This window comes from Armigeres subalbatus, chromosome 3 (genome assembly GCF_024139115.2).
Source record: "Armigeres subalbatus isolate Guangzhou_Male chromosome 3, GZ_Asu_2, whole genome shotgun sequence".
In the NCBI taxonomy this organism is placed as follows: Eukaryota; Metazoa; Arthropoda; class Insecta; order Diptera; family Culicidae; genus Armigeres; species Armigeres subalbatus.
In genome coordinates, this window is record NC_085141.1 from 312,950,754 (window position 1) to 312,964,037 (window position 13,284).

Below are 13,284 nucleotides of genomic sequence, written 5' to 3' on the forward strand. Positions count from 1 at the left end.
GAGTATTCTACGTCATCTGTCGTGATGATGATGATGATGTACGCAAAGAAATGTGATAGAGTGCAACAATTATGGTGGGTCTCGGCACCAAGGAAATGAGGACAACTTTGCGGAGCGGCAGAAAGTTCAACAAGATACATATGAGAAGATACAGCCTGAAGGCGCCAAGCGCCCTGTATTTGTCTTCTGTGTGTGTGGCACGAGGTCGTCCCGCATTGGGGTTGATCAGTTTTTCGTTGACTTCCAAGGAATTAATTAATTTCGAGGTACAATAATGCAAGAGAAACAAATGGGAGAAAATAATTTATATGTTGTGATTAATGTAGCGACGAGCAAAGGTTCAATCAACGTTATTAGATATACGTATCTTAGATCATAGCAACTTGTGTGCAATGCCATCTAGACTTTGATTAATAGTTATAATTATTATAAGACCATTACAAATATTCAAGGAAAGGTTTAGGAGAGACAATAATTATTGTAATGAATTAAAATTTAAACAAATCTCTTTGAGCAAATTGAATTTTCCCCACTAAAACTGTTATTTTAACTAAATACAAAAAAGAAAGAAAAAATAGAAGGGAAGAAGGTATTCGTATCGGTATGCTTAAAAATATTCAAATCAGAGGTTCGTCTTCAAAAACTGTTATATTTTATTATGGACGAAAATGTATCACTTATTTATGACGAAACGAAACAACATTTGACTAATTGATCCATCTCAAGACAAACTTTGAGGCGAAACTTCGGTTCAATCAAAAGCGGATCATTGCGCATCCATTGCAAAGCCTCCTGTTGCGACTTCCTCTAGGTCCGAGTGACATGAGTCCAATTCTGCCTGAAGCTTATCTTTCTGTTCCGCGGAACTCTTCACATCGTCGTTTACCATCGCTAGTTTGACGTTTTTCGCATAGAGCTCCATCACCCGTTGATAAATTTCGCTGCGAACTTGTTCGGAGGGAACCATGTTCGGGGGTGTCTGCTCGTTGCAATCTTTTTTCTGCATTGTAAAAACAATAATCGAATTAGTCAATTGCAAAAAAAAGCAAAATAACACGCATTCAACTTACCAATCGTTCGAGTTCCTTGTCCTTTTCCGATATCATCCCTTCCAAGCGTTCGATCAAGCGCATCTGCTTTTCCAGGATGGACTCCCTGTCCCTAATCTGTTTCGCCAGCTTATTCATAACTGCCAAAGCGGAGGCCCGTTTGATCTGCAGTTCCTCTTCTGCCTCCTCAATTTGTTTCGTGAGCTCGGCCCACCGCTCATGAGCAATCCTCGCCTCTTCTTCTGCAACACTAACGGCTTGTCTAAGCTTCTGGTTGTCCGTTTCCAAACTGCCCATTCCATCACAGGACGATGCGGTACTGTCGATATGTGGGTTTTCCTCATAGGCGTTGAATCCGTATGAACAACCCGCTGGATAGCTTGCTAGTGGGGGTTGCGCGGGATTGAAAATCTTATGCCTAAAGATTTCCGCCGGATTGTAACAAATAAATGAAGCTTTCCCATCAACCGATGTTGATTTTTCGGGCTTATCTGCTGACCTGTCGACCTCCGAGTGCGATAAAGCATGGGGTGGCAAAACCACAGATTGCTCTCCAGTCTCTGGCGACACATCCGTCAGCTCACAGTTTTCGGTCGAAGTGGACATATCCCCGCACTTATCTGGGGAGAACATGTCTTCATCAATCCGATTATCCGCTGTTTCGAGCAGGTGTTGAAGCTTTTCACCTTCCGTGTTCAACAGATTTGCTGCCGCACCTCTTTCGTCAATTTCGGGAATATAATCACCATATTCCGAATCTTCATAAAGGATATATTCCCCATTCGGGGCAACAAATACACTCTTACTGTATTTTTTATTTTTCTCTGGAGCAGAATGTGTTATCTTCTTATTAATACTCTCCCGAACTGACTTACACTGAGTGAAATCGTTGGCATTGTACGACTTCTGTGGTGGCGGTCTGCATTGCTTCTCGAGCGCATCGATATCTTTTCCGAGCAAACTGTCTACATAACCGTCGGAATCTCGAATCGTGGCCATGATCATGTCGTTTATCTTTTTTCTCTCGCCAATTGCCAAATGTTTTCCTCTGGTGTCTCCTTCGGCGGCAATCAGCCGCTCCAAATCGTCTTCCAGTGTATTTCCGGAAGGCGATTGCTTGTTCGCGCAGTTTTCCTTCCCGTCAGCGGTAACGCTTTTCCTCTGCTCTGGATTTTCGACCGCACGCGCCCAGACTGGCAGGGTCCAGACCCTTTTTGGTATGATGCGTCTTCTTGGTCGATAATCGCCTGCATAGCGACCTCCTTTGAAAGGCACAACCGTCATGCAAGTGTTGGACCCATTCCGAGAGGTAGAGTAATTCATACTGGCAATAATAAATACTATTCGGTAATAGACACGCAAATACTAGTGCTGCTCACTGTTTGGAAATTAGAACTACTTCACGAAATAACTACGATTGATCGGCTTACTTGAACTGAACTGAAAAACTCTTTACCATGTTCACAGTAGATCTACTATGGAGGTACATTTTGTGTCAATATTCATTATTCGTATAGGTATGCACCGAAGTTGGGGGTAGATTTCTCATGAACTTGATTGGTAGCTTTTAGCTATGTTTACCGTAGCATGGGCAATCCCAGCGCACAACGGCACGCGGTAAAAATTTCTTACCTTGGACGAAACCATCATTGAACATAACGACTCTTACGATGATTATGAGAGTATACAAAGAATGCAAATCACTCTAGATCTATCTTAATGTGATTGTATTGGACTTACACATTCTCTATCCAAGCGATTGAAACATCAAGTGAAATTGTTAGTGATTGGAAATGCGCATAAATTTATTTTACCAAATACCGTATCAGCTGACAAATGTTGATTTTGAGTAAACTCACTGAAATAAAAGATAATTCAGAATGCCAGAGATTTGAAAATTATCCTTTCATTAACTTTTATACTACAGCCAAATGTTTGAATCTCGCAAGAAAATATAACTTTCTACCCCTGAATGGCTGCAGACGCTACCATGGCAAATAGTGTTTTGCTATCACATTGCCATTGAATTTTCTGCCATTTTGAAAAAAAAACTTCTATAAACTGTCTTTAGGGATAAATGACAAGAATCGATTCACGCTTTTTGATGCTCCTTTACATCTACCAACAGCAACCAACCCAGAAGTGCTTCTGATGATGTCCGCATGATGTTTTACAGCAAAACAGCAATATAATTCTCTGACAGCAACTATCCCGCTAGGAGTAGCAACCCTATAGCCAGAGACCGGCGGAGTGAAAAACTGTCGAAATGGCAACGTACGATAATGCATGCAAACGTGAAAATAATACTGGCAGAACTTGAACTTTTTGCCTGCTTCTTATGGATGCAAAATGTGAACAAGTCGAATTGGAACCGCTTTTGACAGTTCGATTGGAAACAAGATGGCGTCTTCGCCAATCTTTTATTCTAGTATTTCTAGCTAGGAATAAAGTCACTAGAGATAAAGTCTCTGGCGGAGTGAAAACGGTTAGATTTTCTAATAAGAAAAAAATCTTGTTAGATTTTTGCATACTTTGAGAAAGTTCAAGCTGCCGCACGATTTTTAGCTTTTGTAAGTTGCAATACTAGGGTACTGAGCTAATTGCCGTCGTAGTATGTACTGCATAGTTTTCAAATCCAATTTAAACGCTAACCCAACTACTGACTCTAATCAATTTATATGTAACATGTCCCAAGTAACACATGCAACATCCTTATATCAGAAAAATAATAAAAATGGTTATTAATGAGTTGTATCTGAGATCGATGATAACTGTACGTTTTTAAACAGTGATAGATCTGTCTCCAATGTTTTTCTTTCAAACGTCATGCCCAGTGTTTCAATTATACTGAATAAAAACATTAAGTTTCAAATCTCCATAGATATAACTGACATATAACCCATTTAAATCATAAAAACAAAATAAAGAAATGTAAAGATAACTTTGAAACACAATTAAAACACACGGGATGGAAATGTAAAAAAATGTTGTATTTTCATTTCACTGGTTTGCATTTGTTTTGCAATCTTGCTAAAAGTTCAATTCCACCATAGCATTCGAATTCCGACCGAGCTAACTCTGATTTCTCTTGAGAATTAGCACACATTTATCAGTGTATGTAATAAGTATAGATAAGCAAAGAACTTTTTCATGTACATAACCATTAACAAATGTAGCACTATACAGTCCAATTTTTCCATTGTATTATATTTCGAGACCCTAGAGGGTAGCACTTTTCCAATAATCATGGGCATGAGATTATCCGTCGAATCCTTTACAAGATGAGCCCTAAACAAATTGCTGCTGAAAATTGTATACGGTAAGCTCAGATTGTATTCATGTGTAATCCTCGCATTGGTCACCTGAAAAATAGCCAATAGTCGGATATTTATAATCAAAACAATAGTATTATATATTACCTGCTACCCTTGGATTGTTCGATCAAAAAATATTCGAAATTTTTTTCAAAATAATCACTTCTAGATGTTAAACTGTGAAGAAATGAATTGAAATTAAATTTAACATTTTTCCGACTGATTATTTGTTATTGTTTTCGTAAAACTCTAATATATCACTATCACTTAGAACTGTCATTAATTGAATGTTATTTATCTGTTGCTCGATATACTTATGCACAACATAAGAAATAAATATCAGGAGGCATGCGTAGGGTTTCCATACTGCCACAGTTATCAAAAAATTATACATAAATCAATTATAATGATTCAATAAATTAATGATTTGTTCACAATGTTTATTAAAATATTTTTTAATAAAATCCGATATGAAAAATTGGTCAATTCAATTATAATTTCAATATATTAAAAGAGCAATACATGGCACCGTCATCTGTCTACACATAAAACCATTGGCGTAACTAAGGAAAAATCCTAGGGGGGGCTAACTTTTTTCTATTCTTACAGTCAAACACAAAAAAGTTATTGTTTTTGTTCAACTGTCCGCAAGTTGGCCTACCAAACAGCTATTTCAATACATCCAGTGACGACTTGAACAGCTTTGACATAAAAATCTAGAAATGTCGTGGGATTCCCAATAACTTTGATACGTAAAAAACTTTAGATACATAAGATTTTCGTGTTTTACATATCCATTAGAAATAATTCCAAGTTATTGTGGGCTTCATGGCCGTGCGGTTAGCGACGTCAATCGTATAGACGCATGTGCTAGGGAGTATGGGTTCGATTTCCCCCCGGTAAGGATGAAACTTTTCGTGATCGAAAAATTCTCTACTGGTCCACTGGGTGTTATGTGTCCTGTCCGTTGTCTCATGCTAAGTGTTAAGTGCTCAGTCTGTACGACCTCTGGTCGAAGACGGTGTTCCTGTCTTTTTACATTTTAGTTACCTCTCCTTGAAATTTCAGGGTTTACCGAGCTTTTTTTTTCGGATTTCAAGGATTACGGATTTTTTTTTTTTTTTTATTATCAAGATAATTGGAAATTCAAAGTTTTCAGGAAACAGCAGCAACATCGCTTGAATACTTTACCAGAGAATCTGCAGGAAAATATACCTTCAAAACGTCTGCTATTACAGGCATACGATACGTTGTACTCAGCTATCACAATATCTAAAGGTTTCCCGACTAGAAGAGCATAACAAAAAAATAACACAATTTTAACATCTATATATATATAAATGAAATGGTCTGTGTTCGTATCCGCATAACTCGGAAACGACTGGATGGATTGTCTTCATTCCTTCAGCAAATATGTTCGTTATCGTTTCGGACGGGTTTATATGACATTTCCTCATGCAAAAATTACGAGTAAGGTTGAGTAAATCGTGGAAAACTAAAATTAAGAATCGTAATGAAATTTCGCATGGGCAACAACACTTTCGCCTACTACGCAGGACAACGTCTGCCGGGTCGACTAGTATTGTGATATTTATTACTTTTTTGCCTTTCTCGTACAACAAAGTTGTACCGAAAGGCTATCATTTCACTCTAAAATCGAAGTTTTGATAGAAGCTTCGGAGACCCATGATGTTATATACCAATCGACTCAGCTCGTCGAGCTGAACAAATGTCTGTCTGTCCGTGTGTATGTGTGTGTGTGTGTACACACGAAAACCGAAAAACATTAGCCACTTTTTCATATAGTAATTCTTAACCGATTTTCTCGCAACAAGTTGCATTCGACAGGGGACAAAGCCTTGTTGATCACTATTGAATTTGATAACGATCGACCATTGCGTTTGAAAGTTATAAGGAAAATAGTATCGAACTATATAAGCGCCATATAAGGTTGGTGTCTTGGCTAAATGCGAGAAAGGCAGTATCACCACTCGGTGAATTAAGTTGGGTTTTTTGATACAATGTTGTTCTTAGTATCTATTATCTTTCAAATGTTTTAACAGGATTTTATCATAATATGATTCAAAAAATGCTTAATACGGAATTGCCCAACAGTAGGCAATTAAAAATAGATGTAGCAAAGTCTCCCAGCCATAGATACCACAACTCTGATATAGGGGAAGTGGGGGTAACACGCCCATAGGGGTTAAAACGCGCCACTCCTGAATAAGGTTAAATATCCCCATTGTGATTATTTTAAATAGTCTATACGATGAATCAATGAAAAATATTGCCATTGGATACATATATTTCATGATTTTTCTCTAGTTACACATGAAAAACTCGAAAAAATGATTTTTGCGTGTTTTGATGCAATTCTAGCTCGGTGAAATTTAGTCTTTCTATCGCTGTTATTCATTGGTAAATTGAAAATTGAGCCATGAGCCATGCTGCTTACTCGTGTTCTTTATGTTCTACACGAAATCGTCGTCAAAATTGGTCTTAAAACGATTTGATGGGCCTTCAAACTTCTGAGGTCGGTGTGGGGCAGTACGCCCATGCTCATTTCGTATGACCGAAACAGCTGAAACATTCGGTTAATTGCCTTAATATAGGCAATTAAAATGAAAATCAGTACGATAAACACATGCGCGTTTTAACCCATCCACTGGCGCATCTCACCCCGCATGGTTTCAAAATCAATATTTTTCGGGTGTTTTTTAAAAATCAAATTTCTGTGCAATAAAATGTACAATTAGATATCTGTCATCGGTAGTCAGTCGCAGATATGCTGTTCTTTAGTATGCGCTGATGAAAACTGGCTGAAATGGTGGTTTTCATTGATAAAAATGGCATTTTCCTTAACGTGGGCGTCCTACCCCCAGTTCCCCTAATTTGAAAAGGTTGCTTAGTTTGTTATGTTGTTTGTTTCAACAAAAATAAAAATTTCTGATTGTTAGTCACAAAATTTCCAAAGGCAACAATATATTTTGTATCAGATTTTGTTATAAATTTCTAACAAAATATGTTATTCTTATGATAAAATTGTAACAAAATATGTTTGTTTTTTGTTTCAAGTAGCACAAATGTCAATTCATAGGTAATAAGCACATCTAAAAAACACTGAAAACGAGTTGTGTTTTGGCGTTATGTGCATCCGCAAGTGTAATTTACTTTAGAAATTAGATTCATACGCAATTCACCTTAAGCAATTATATGTGTGGCTGAGAATAAAGGGAGCGTAATATCCTTCGTGTTTAGCATACCTAACCCAAGATATATCAGTTTTTCGAAGTTAGAAAACATGATAAAATATATTCAACTCACTGTAGAGAGATGATAAGAATTCATTATATGCAGTTACGCCCAGATATGATCAGAGCGCTAGATATGTGCCATACTCATGCAAAGTCGTAAGAATTCTAGGGGGGGCTAACTTGATTCTAGGTGGGGCTATAGCCCCCCCTAGCCCCCCTGTAGTTACGCCAATGCATAAAACAAAAAACATAAAAATAAAAATGAACTGAAAAACGTCAGAAATGATTCCAATAAGCATACCCACTTGGGGTTCGATGTGTCTCATAATACCAGAATTCAAAAACATAGTTTTATGTCTGAGAAACAAATGTGAAAACTTGGATTGTTGAGGATTAATATCTGCAAAAATATTCTTTTTTTATGGCTTTTAATAAACGAGGCCCTCCTTAGCCGTGCGGTAAGACGCGCGGCTACAAAGTAAGACCATGCTGAGGGTGGCTGGGTTCGATTCCCAGTGCCGGTGTAGACAATTTTCGGATTGGAAATTATCTCGACTTCCCTGGGTATGAAAGTATCATCGTGTTAGCCTCATGATATACGAATGCAAAAATGGTAACTTGGCAGTTAATAACGGTGGAAGTGCTGAATGAACACTGAACACTAAGCTGCGAGGCGGCTCTGTCCAAGTGTGGGGATGTAATGACAATAAGAAGAAGAATAAACGAACATGTTAATTTTTGGTATGTTATGAAAAAATAGAAATTTTTATAATATAAAACGTAGTAGGGACACGGCAGGTATTTCCGTTCCGTCCGTTTTTATAATATAAAACGTAGTAGGGACACGGCAGGTATTTCCATTCGCTAGAGCTCCACTACAGCAGAACGTATCTCCTAAGTTTAAGATTTGTTACGAATGAGTTTGTCAAAAAAGTGTCTCCTTTATTGGTTTTCGAGACTATGACGAAAAGACGAAAATACCTGCCTTAACCCTAGTCGGAAAACTTTTCAATATTACTGTAGAAGAGATTTATTAACTAGCTTATTTTATTTCACAAATGCTTTGTCTCTTATTAAGTATTTTTTAAACATATTTTTAAATATGACTTTTTGGCTATGACTTATTTTACAAACTTAGACTGATAATTTACATTGGGACCTTTCGTATCTCAACGAAAAGATACGCGACTAGAATAATCATGCTGAATGTTATTGGTTTCAAATCCGGTTGTGGGATTGGCATCTCAGATCAAGATGAAAAAAATCGTATATGTTTTAGCATATTTCACTATTCTAGTCTAATGTTTGTAAATCAAGGCCTTACCATATAACCAGCTTTAGATGAAAATGAATTATGTCTCCTCAAAATACATTTGGTAGCCCTAGACATTGAGCCCGTTGAACCAAAATGGCTATGAATTAAGGAACAAAATGTTCAAATTGAATGCATCGAAATTATAGTTGGCATTTGGCGCTTGTAAAATACAGGGCCAGAATGTTTAAGTTCGCAATAAATTCAAAAGCGCATGCCAAAATTCTGTTATTTCAGCCCAAAATGGGAGTATGATGATGCATATCAAATTGTAGTTATTATGATGAATAATCCAAAAGAGACACTGGAGTGGAATCTGTAACGCATTTGCATTACTCGTCTTCCAAGTTTCCAAATTTGTTTACATTCCGATGATTGTTTTATATTGGTTATAAAAATGTTCCAGAAATATATCAAATGTAACTTTATTTTGTTTTATATTGACTCCACCTCTTGCGCTTTTTTCGTTTTAAATGAGTTATAAAGAAGTGCCTAGTCCAAAAATCAGGCACTCAATTTGGTTATAAATGTAACAGGTAAACCAATATACGATCAAGTGTGTTGCTTGGGGTATTTTATAGTTCCTACTTTCCATTGCGTACTATTAGCGCAATGGACAAATAATGGTTTATTAGGAATCGGTAATCAAAAATACCCTTAATTTTTTTCAATTTTGTCTTACCAAAATCTGTTCACGTCCATGATAGTTTTCATTCGTCCAAACCAATATTCAGTGGATTGCTGTCAAATGAATCTGTTGGTATTGGTGTGCGATTTCGACAAGTACACCAAACTAGTTTTTATGCGGTGCATATGCACCGTGTTAAAACAAAATAACATAAATTTATTTAATATTGGCCTGTTCTGAATATGTTTTGTATCCATTGTGAAAAACAGAATAGAATATGTGAATATACGATGTTTTTGGATATTCAATAAATCTCTGAAGTGAAGACCTTTAGATCTACACGCGTAACCAATGATCCACAGGCCTGTATCAAATATGTAATATGCCCATTGTGGTACATATGATCGAATATGCGTATGGAAGATATTCGCGGTTATCCAAGAAACCTCTGAAGTTAAGGCCTCCAGATCTACACGCGTAACCAGTGTTCTACAGGCCTGTTTTGCATATGTTATATGCTCATTGTGGTACATTTGATAGAATATGCGTAGGGAAGATGATCGCAGTTATCCAAGAAAACCCTGAAGTGAAGGCCTCCAGATCTACTCGCGTAACAAATGATCTACAGGCCTGTTTTGAATATGTAATACGCCCATTGTAGCGTAATTGTAAAGTAAATTGATCTTTGGTTGTGCGTATAGATCGGAGGCCTTACTCCAGGAATTTCTTGGATAACCAAGTGCATATGTTGTGAACGCATTCCATTATTTGTACTACAGAGAGCATGTACCATTTTTCAAGTGAGTAAATTGATCTTTGGTCACGCGTGTAGATCGGAAAGCCTTACTCCAGGAATTTCTTGAATTACCAAGATCATATGTTGTGAACGCATTCCATTCTTTGTACTACAGAGAGCATGTACCATTTTTTAATTGAGTAAATTGATCTTTGGTTACGCGTGTAGACCGGAAGGTCTTACTCCAGGAATTTCTTGGATAGCCAAGAGCATATGTTGTAAACGCATTCCATTCTTTGTACCACAGAGAGCATGTACCATTTTTCAATTGAGTAAATTAATCTTTGGTTACGCGTGTAGATCAGAAGGCCTTATTCCAGGAATTTCTTGGATAGCCAAGAGCATATGTTGTAAACGCATTCCATTATTTGTACTGCAGAGAGCATGCACAATTTTTGAAGTGAGTAAATTGATCTTTGGTCACGCGTGTAGATCGGAAAGTCTTACTCCAAGAATTTCTTGAATTACCAAGATCATATGTTGTGAACGCATTCCATTCTTTGTACTACAGAGAGCATGTACCATTTTTCAATTAAGTAAATTGATCTTTGGTTACGCGTGTAGATCGGAAGGCCTTACTCCAGGAATTTCTTGGATAACCAAAAGCATATGTTGTAATTGCATTCCATTATTTATACTACAGAGAGCATGTACCATTTTTCAATTGAGTAAATTAATCTTTGGTTACGCGTGTAGATCAGAAGGCCTTATTCCAGGAATTTCTTGGATAGCCAAGAGCATATGTTGTAAACGCATTCCATTATTTGTACTACAGAGAGCATGTACCATTTTTTAATTGAGTAAATTATCCTTTGGTTACGCGTGTAGACCGGAAGGTCTTATTCCAGGAATTTCTTGGATAGCCAAGAGCATATGTTGTAAACGCATTCCATTATTTGTACCACATAGAGCATGCACCATTTTTCAATTGAGTAAATTGATCTTGGTTACGCGTGTAGATCGGAAGGCCATACTTCAGGAATTTCTTTAATGACCAAGATAATATTCCTTACTCCAAGATCGAAAGGCCTTACTCCATGGATTCCTAGGAAGACTAAAACTTATACTGTCTACAATATATTTTCTCTGTACCACAAGAAGCGGGTACCATATTTAAATCAGCACTACAGATCTTTGTTCACGAGTGTAGTACCCAAGCATTTTATTCCAGAAAATTCTTGAATAACTGGACGAACTATTTGCAACTTCTTGCATAATAACTATCATGCCCGTCAATTTCTAAAGTCTAAAAAAGTTTGCTTTTTGTTCCAGTTCAAAAAAATTCCAGTAAAATCCCATTTAATTCGCATAAAAAAGGTTTGGTTGTACTTCTATTCAGTAAAATGCATCAGTCTGTCAAACAACTAACACAAGAGCGGAGCATGTACGTGGGTAGTGTTGCCATCAAATTTCTGCTATGAAATTATTTCCCAGTTTTCAATACTTTGGAATAGTAGCAAATTTTGGTGACGAGTTAGAATGAAAAAAATGTATTTGCAAGACTTTACTTTTATTACGCTAGCGGAAAATATGCGAACAAACGAAATTTATTGACTGCATTATGTTTTATGAGATATGTAATTAATCAGTTCAAATCGTCAGTTTGGCAACGCGTTCTCAGCCTGTAAACAAGGTGACGAAAGAAAAAAAATTAAAATCTCCAAAATTTGGAAAAATAGTTTCTTTTAACGCCTTTCGGGAGTGTGTTTTCGAATAATTTCACTATTCAGTGAAAGATATTCCTTTAATTTAGTGGATAGCGGAGAAAAAAAGTGAGAAAGTGTAGTGGAAGTTTTTGAAAAACATCGATTTTGATGACGATGTTACGCGGCTTTGCTTGGAGTGGAAGCGGTTGGATTTTCCTTCGTCGCACGGAAAAGGTAGGTAATGTTGCAAATATACTGAATCGTGAAGTTTGTTTGAAGAGTTTTTCAATGAAAGTAACACCGGAATGTGGCTGGAATGAGTTTAGATGATAGTGTACACTTTTTCCTATCTCTCCAGGTGATAATTTCATTGATTCGCGAGTAATTAGTGCATTAGAATTTGATATGACGGGAATTAGCGCCATGGAGGAATTAGCGCATGACCCTATACAAATATTCTATTTCACTTTACAAGATACAAGGTTTGTTTCTTCACGAAAGTTGTAGCAAAACTTCTCTTTCATTATTTTGGATATTTAGGTATTTTATATGCCCATAAGTCTTAAGGCTCCCCCAGACCTAAGCGATTTTATCGCCGCGACGGCGACAACTAGTCGCCGCGATTCTATCGTTCGGTCGCTACCGGCAATGCTCTATTTACGCTTCCATACCAATGGCGACAGAATCGCTGTCGCCAAGCGATAGAATCGCGTCGCAACTTTCGCATCGCGTGTGTTTGGGGGAACCTTTAAACATTTTCATCAATAATCATATAAGCATACATACATATGGAGACGCATGGTACATTGTTCCATAGACTCCTCGCGGCCAAACTTTTTGTGCAAAAAGGTTCAAAAGGTTCATAATATTCTGCATACCAATGAGAGCATATTGCAACAAGTTACGTTACCAGAAACAACATGACCTGAGTTTAAGGCCTCCTTGAAGTTTCACAGGGGCAGAATACGGAAGATTGATTTTGGGTTCGAACAGTAGAAAATGGTTAAACACACCTTGCATCCGCTTCAATGAGAATAGATAGTATTTATTTTCATTGCATCCGCTTACTACTTGACAGACACAGACAAACATACATAACACATTCAACATTCACTCATCAAATTAATCGTCGTTAAAACACAATACATCTTTTGATTTCGGTTACTTGGTCAAATCACGAACCAAATGGCGGTAGTAAGCAAACGCCAAACTCGGGCAAATTTGATGCGCACGAGTCATCGGTTGGTCAACTAATGATTCTTTGAATCGACCAGTAAATCAG

At 37.3% G+C, this 13,284-nt stretch overlaps 2 protein-coding genes across 4 annotated transcripts in view; both read right to left on the reverse strand.

Moving 5' to 3' along the window:
- LOC134225324 (low-density lipoprotein receptor-related protein 1) overlaps positions 1-13,284 on the reverse strand; it is a 701,179-nt gene that overhangs the window by 576,202 nt on the left and 111,693 nt on the right. The window lies entirely within an intron of this gene.
- LOC134225294 (uncharacterized) lies at positions 620-2,507 on the reverse strand. 2 transcript variants are annotated; one of them, XM_062705250.1, is made up of 3 exons: positions 1,549-2,507; positions 1,071-1,467; positions 620-1,000 (listed from the first exon to the last, which is right to left on the reverse strand). In XM_062705250.1, exons 1-3 carry the CDS (start codon positions 2,370-2,372, stop codon positions 767-769), a joined length of 1,455 nt encoding a protein of 484 aa, XP_062561234.1. In that variant the 5' UTR covers positions 2,373-2,507; the 3' UTR covers positions 620-766. The 2 variants fall into 2 exon arrangements, with proteins under 2 accessions (XP_062561234.1, XP_062561233.1); XM_062705249.1 differs by having other exon boundaries at positions 621-1,000; positions 1,071-2,507.

Coding starts and splice junctions, on each gene's coding strand:
- LOC134225294 (XM_062705249.1), bottom strand. CDS start 2,372: ATGAATTACTCTACCTCTCGGAATGGGTCCAACACTTGCATGACGGTT. Junction 1,001..1,070: donor ACAAGGAACTCGAACGATTG/GTAAGTTGAATG, acceptor TTTACAATGCAG/AAAAAAGATTGCAACGAGCA.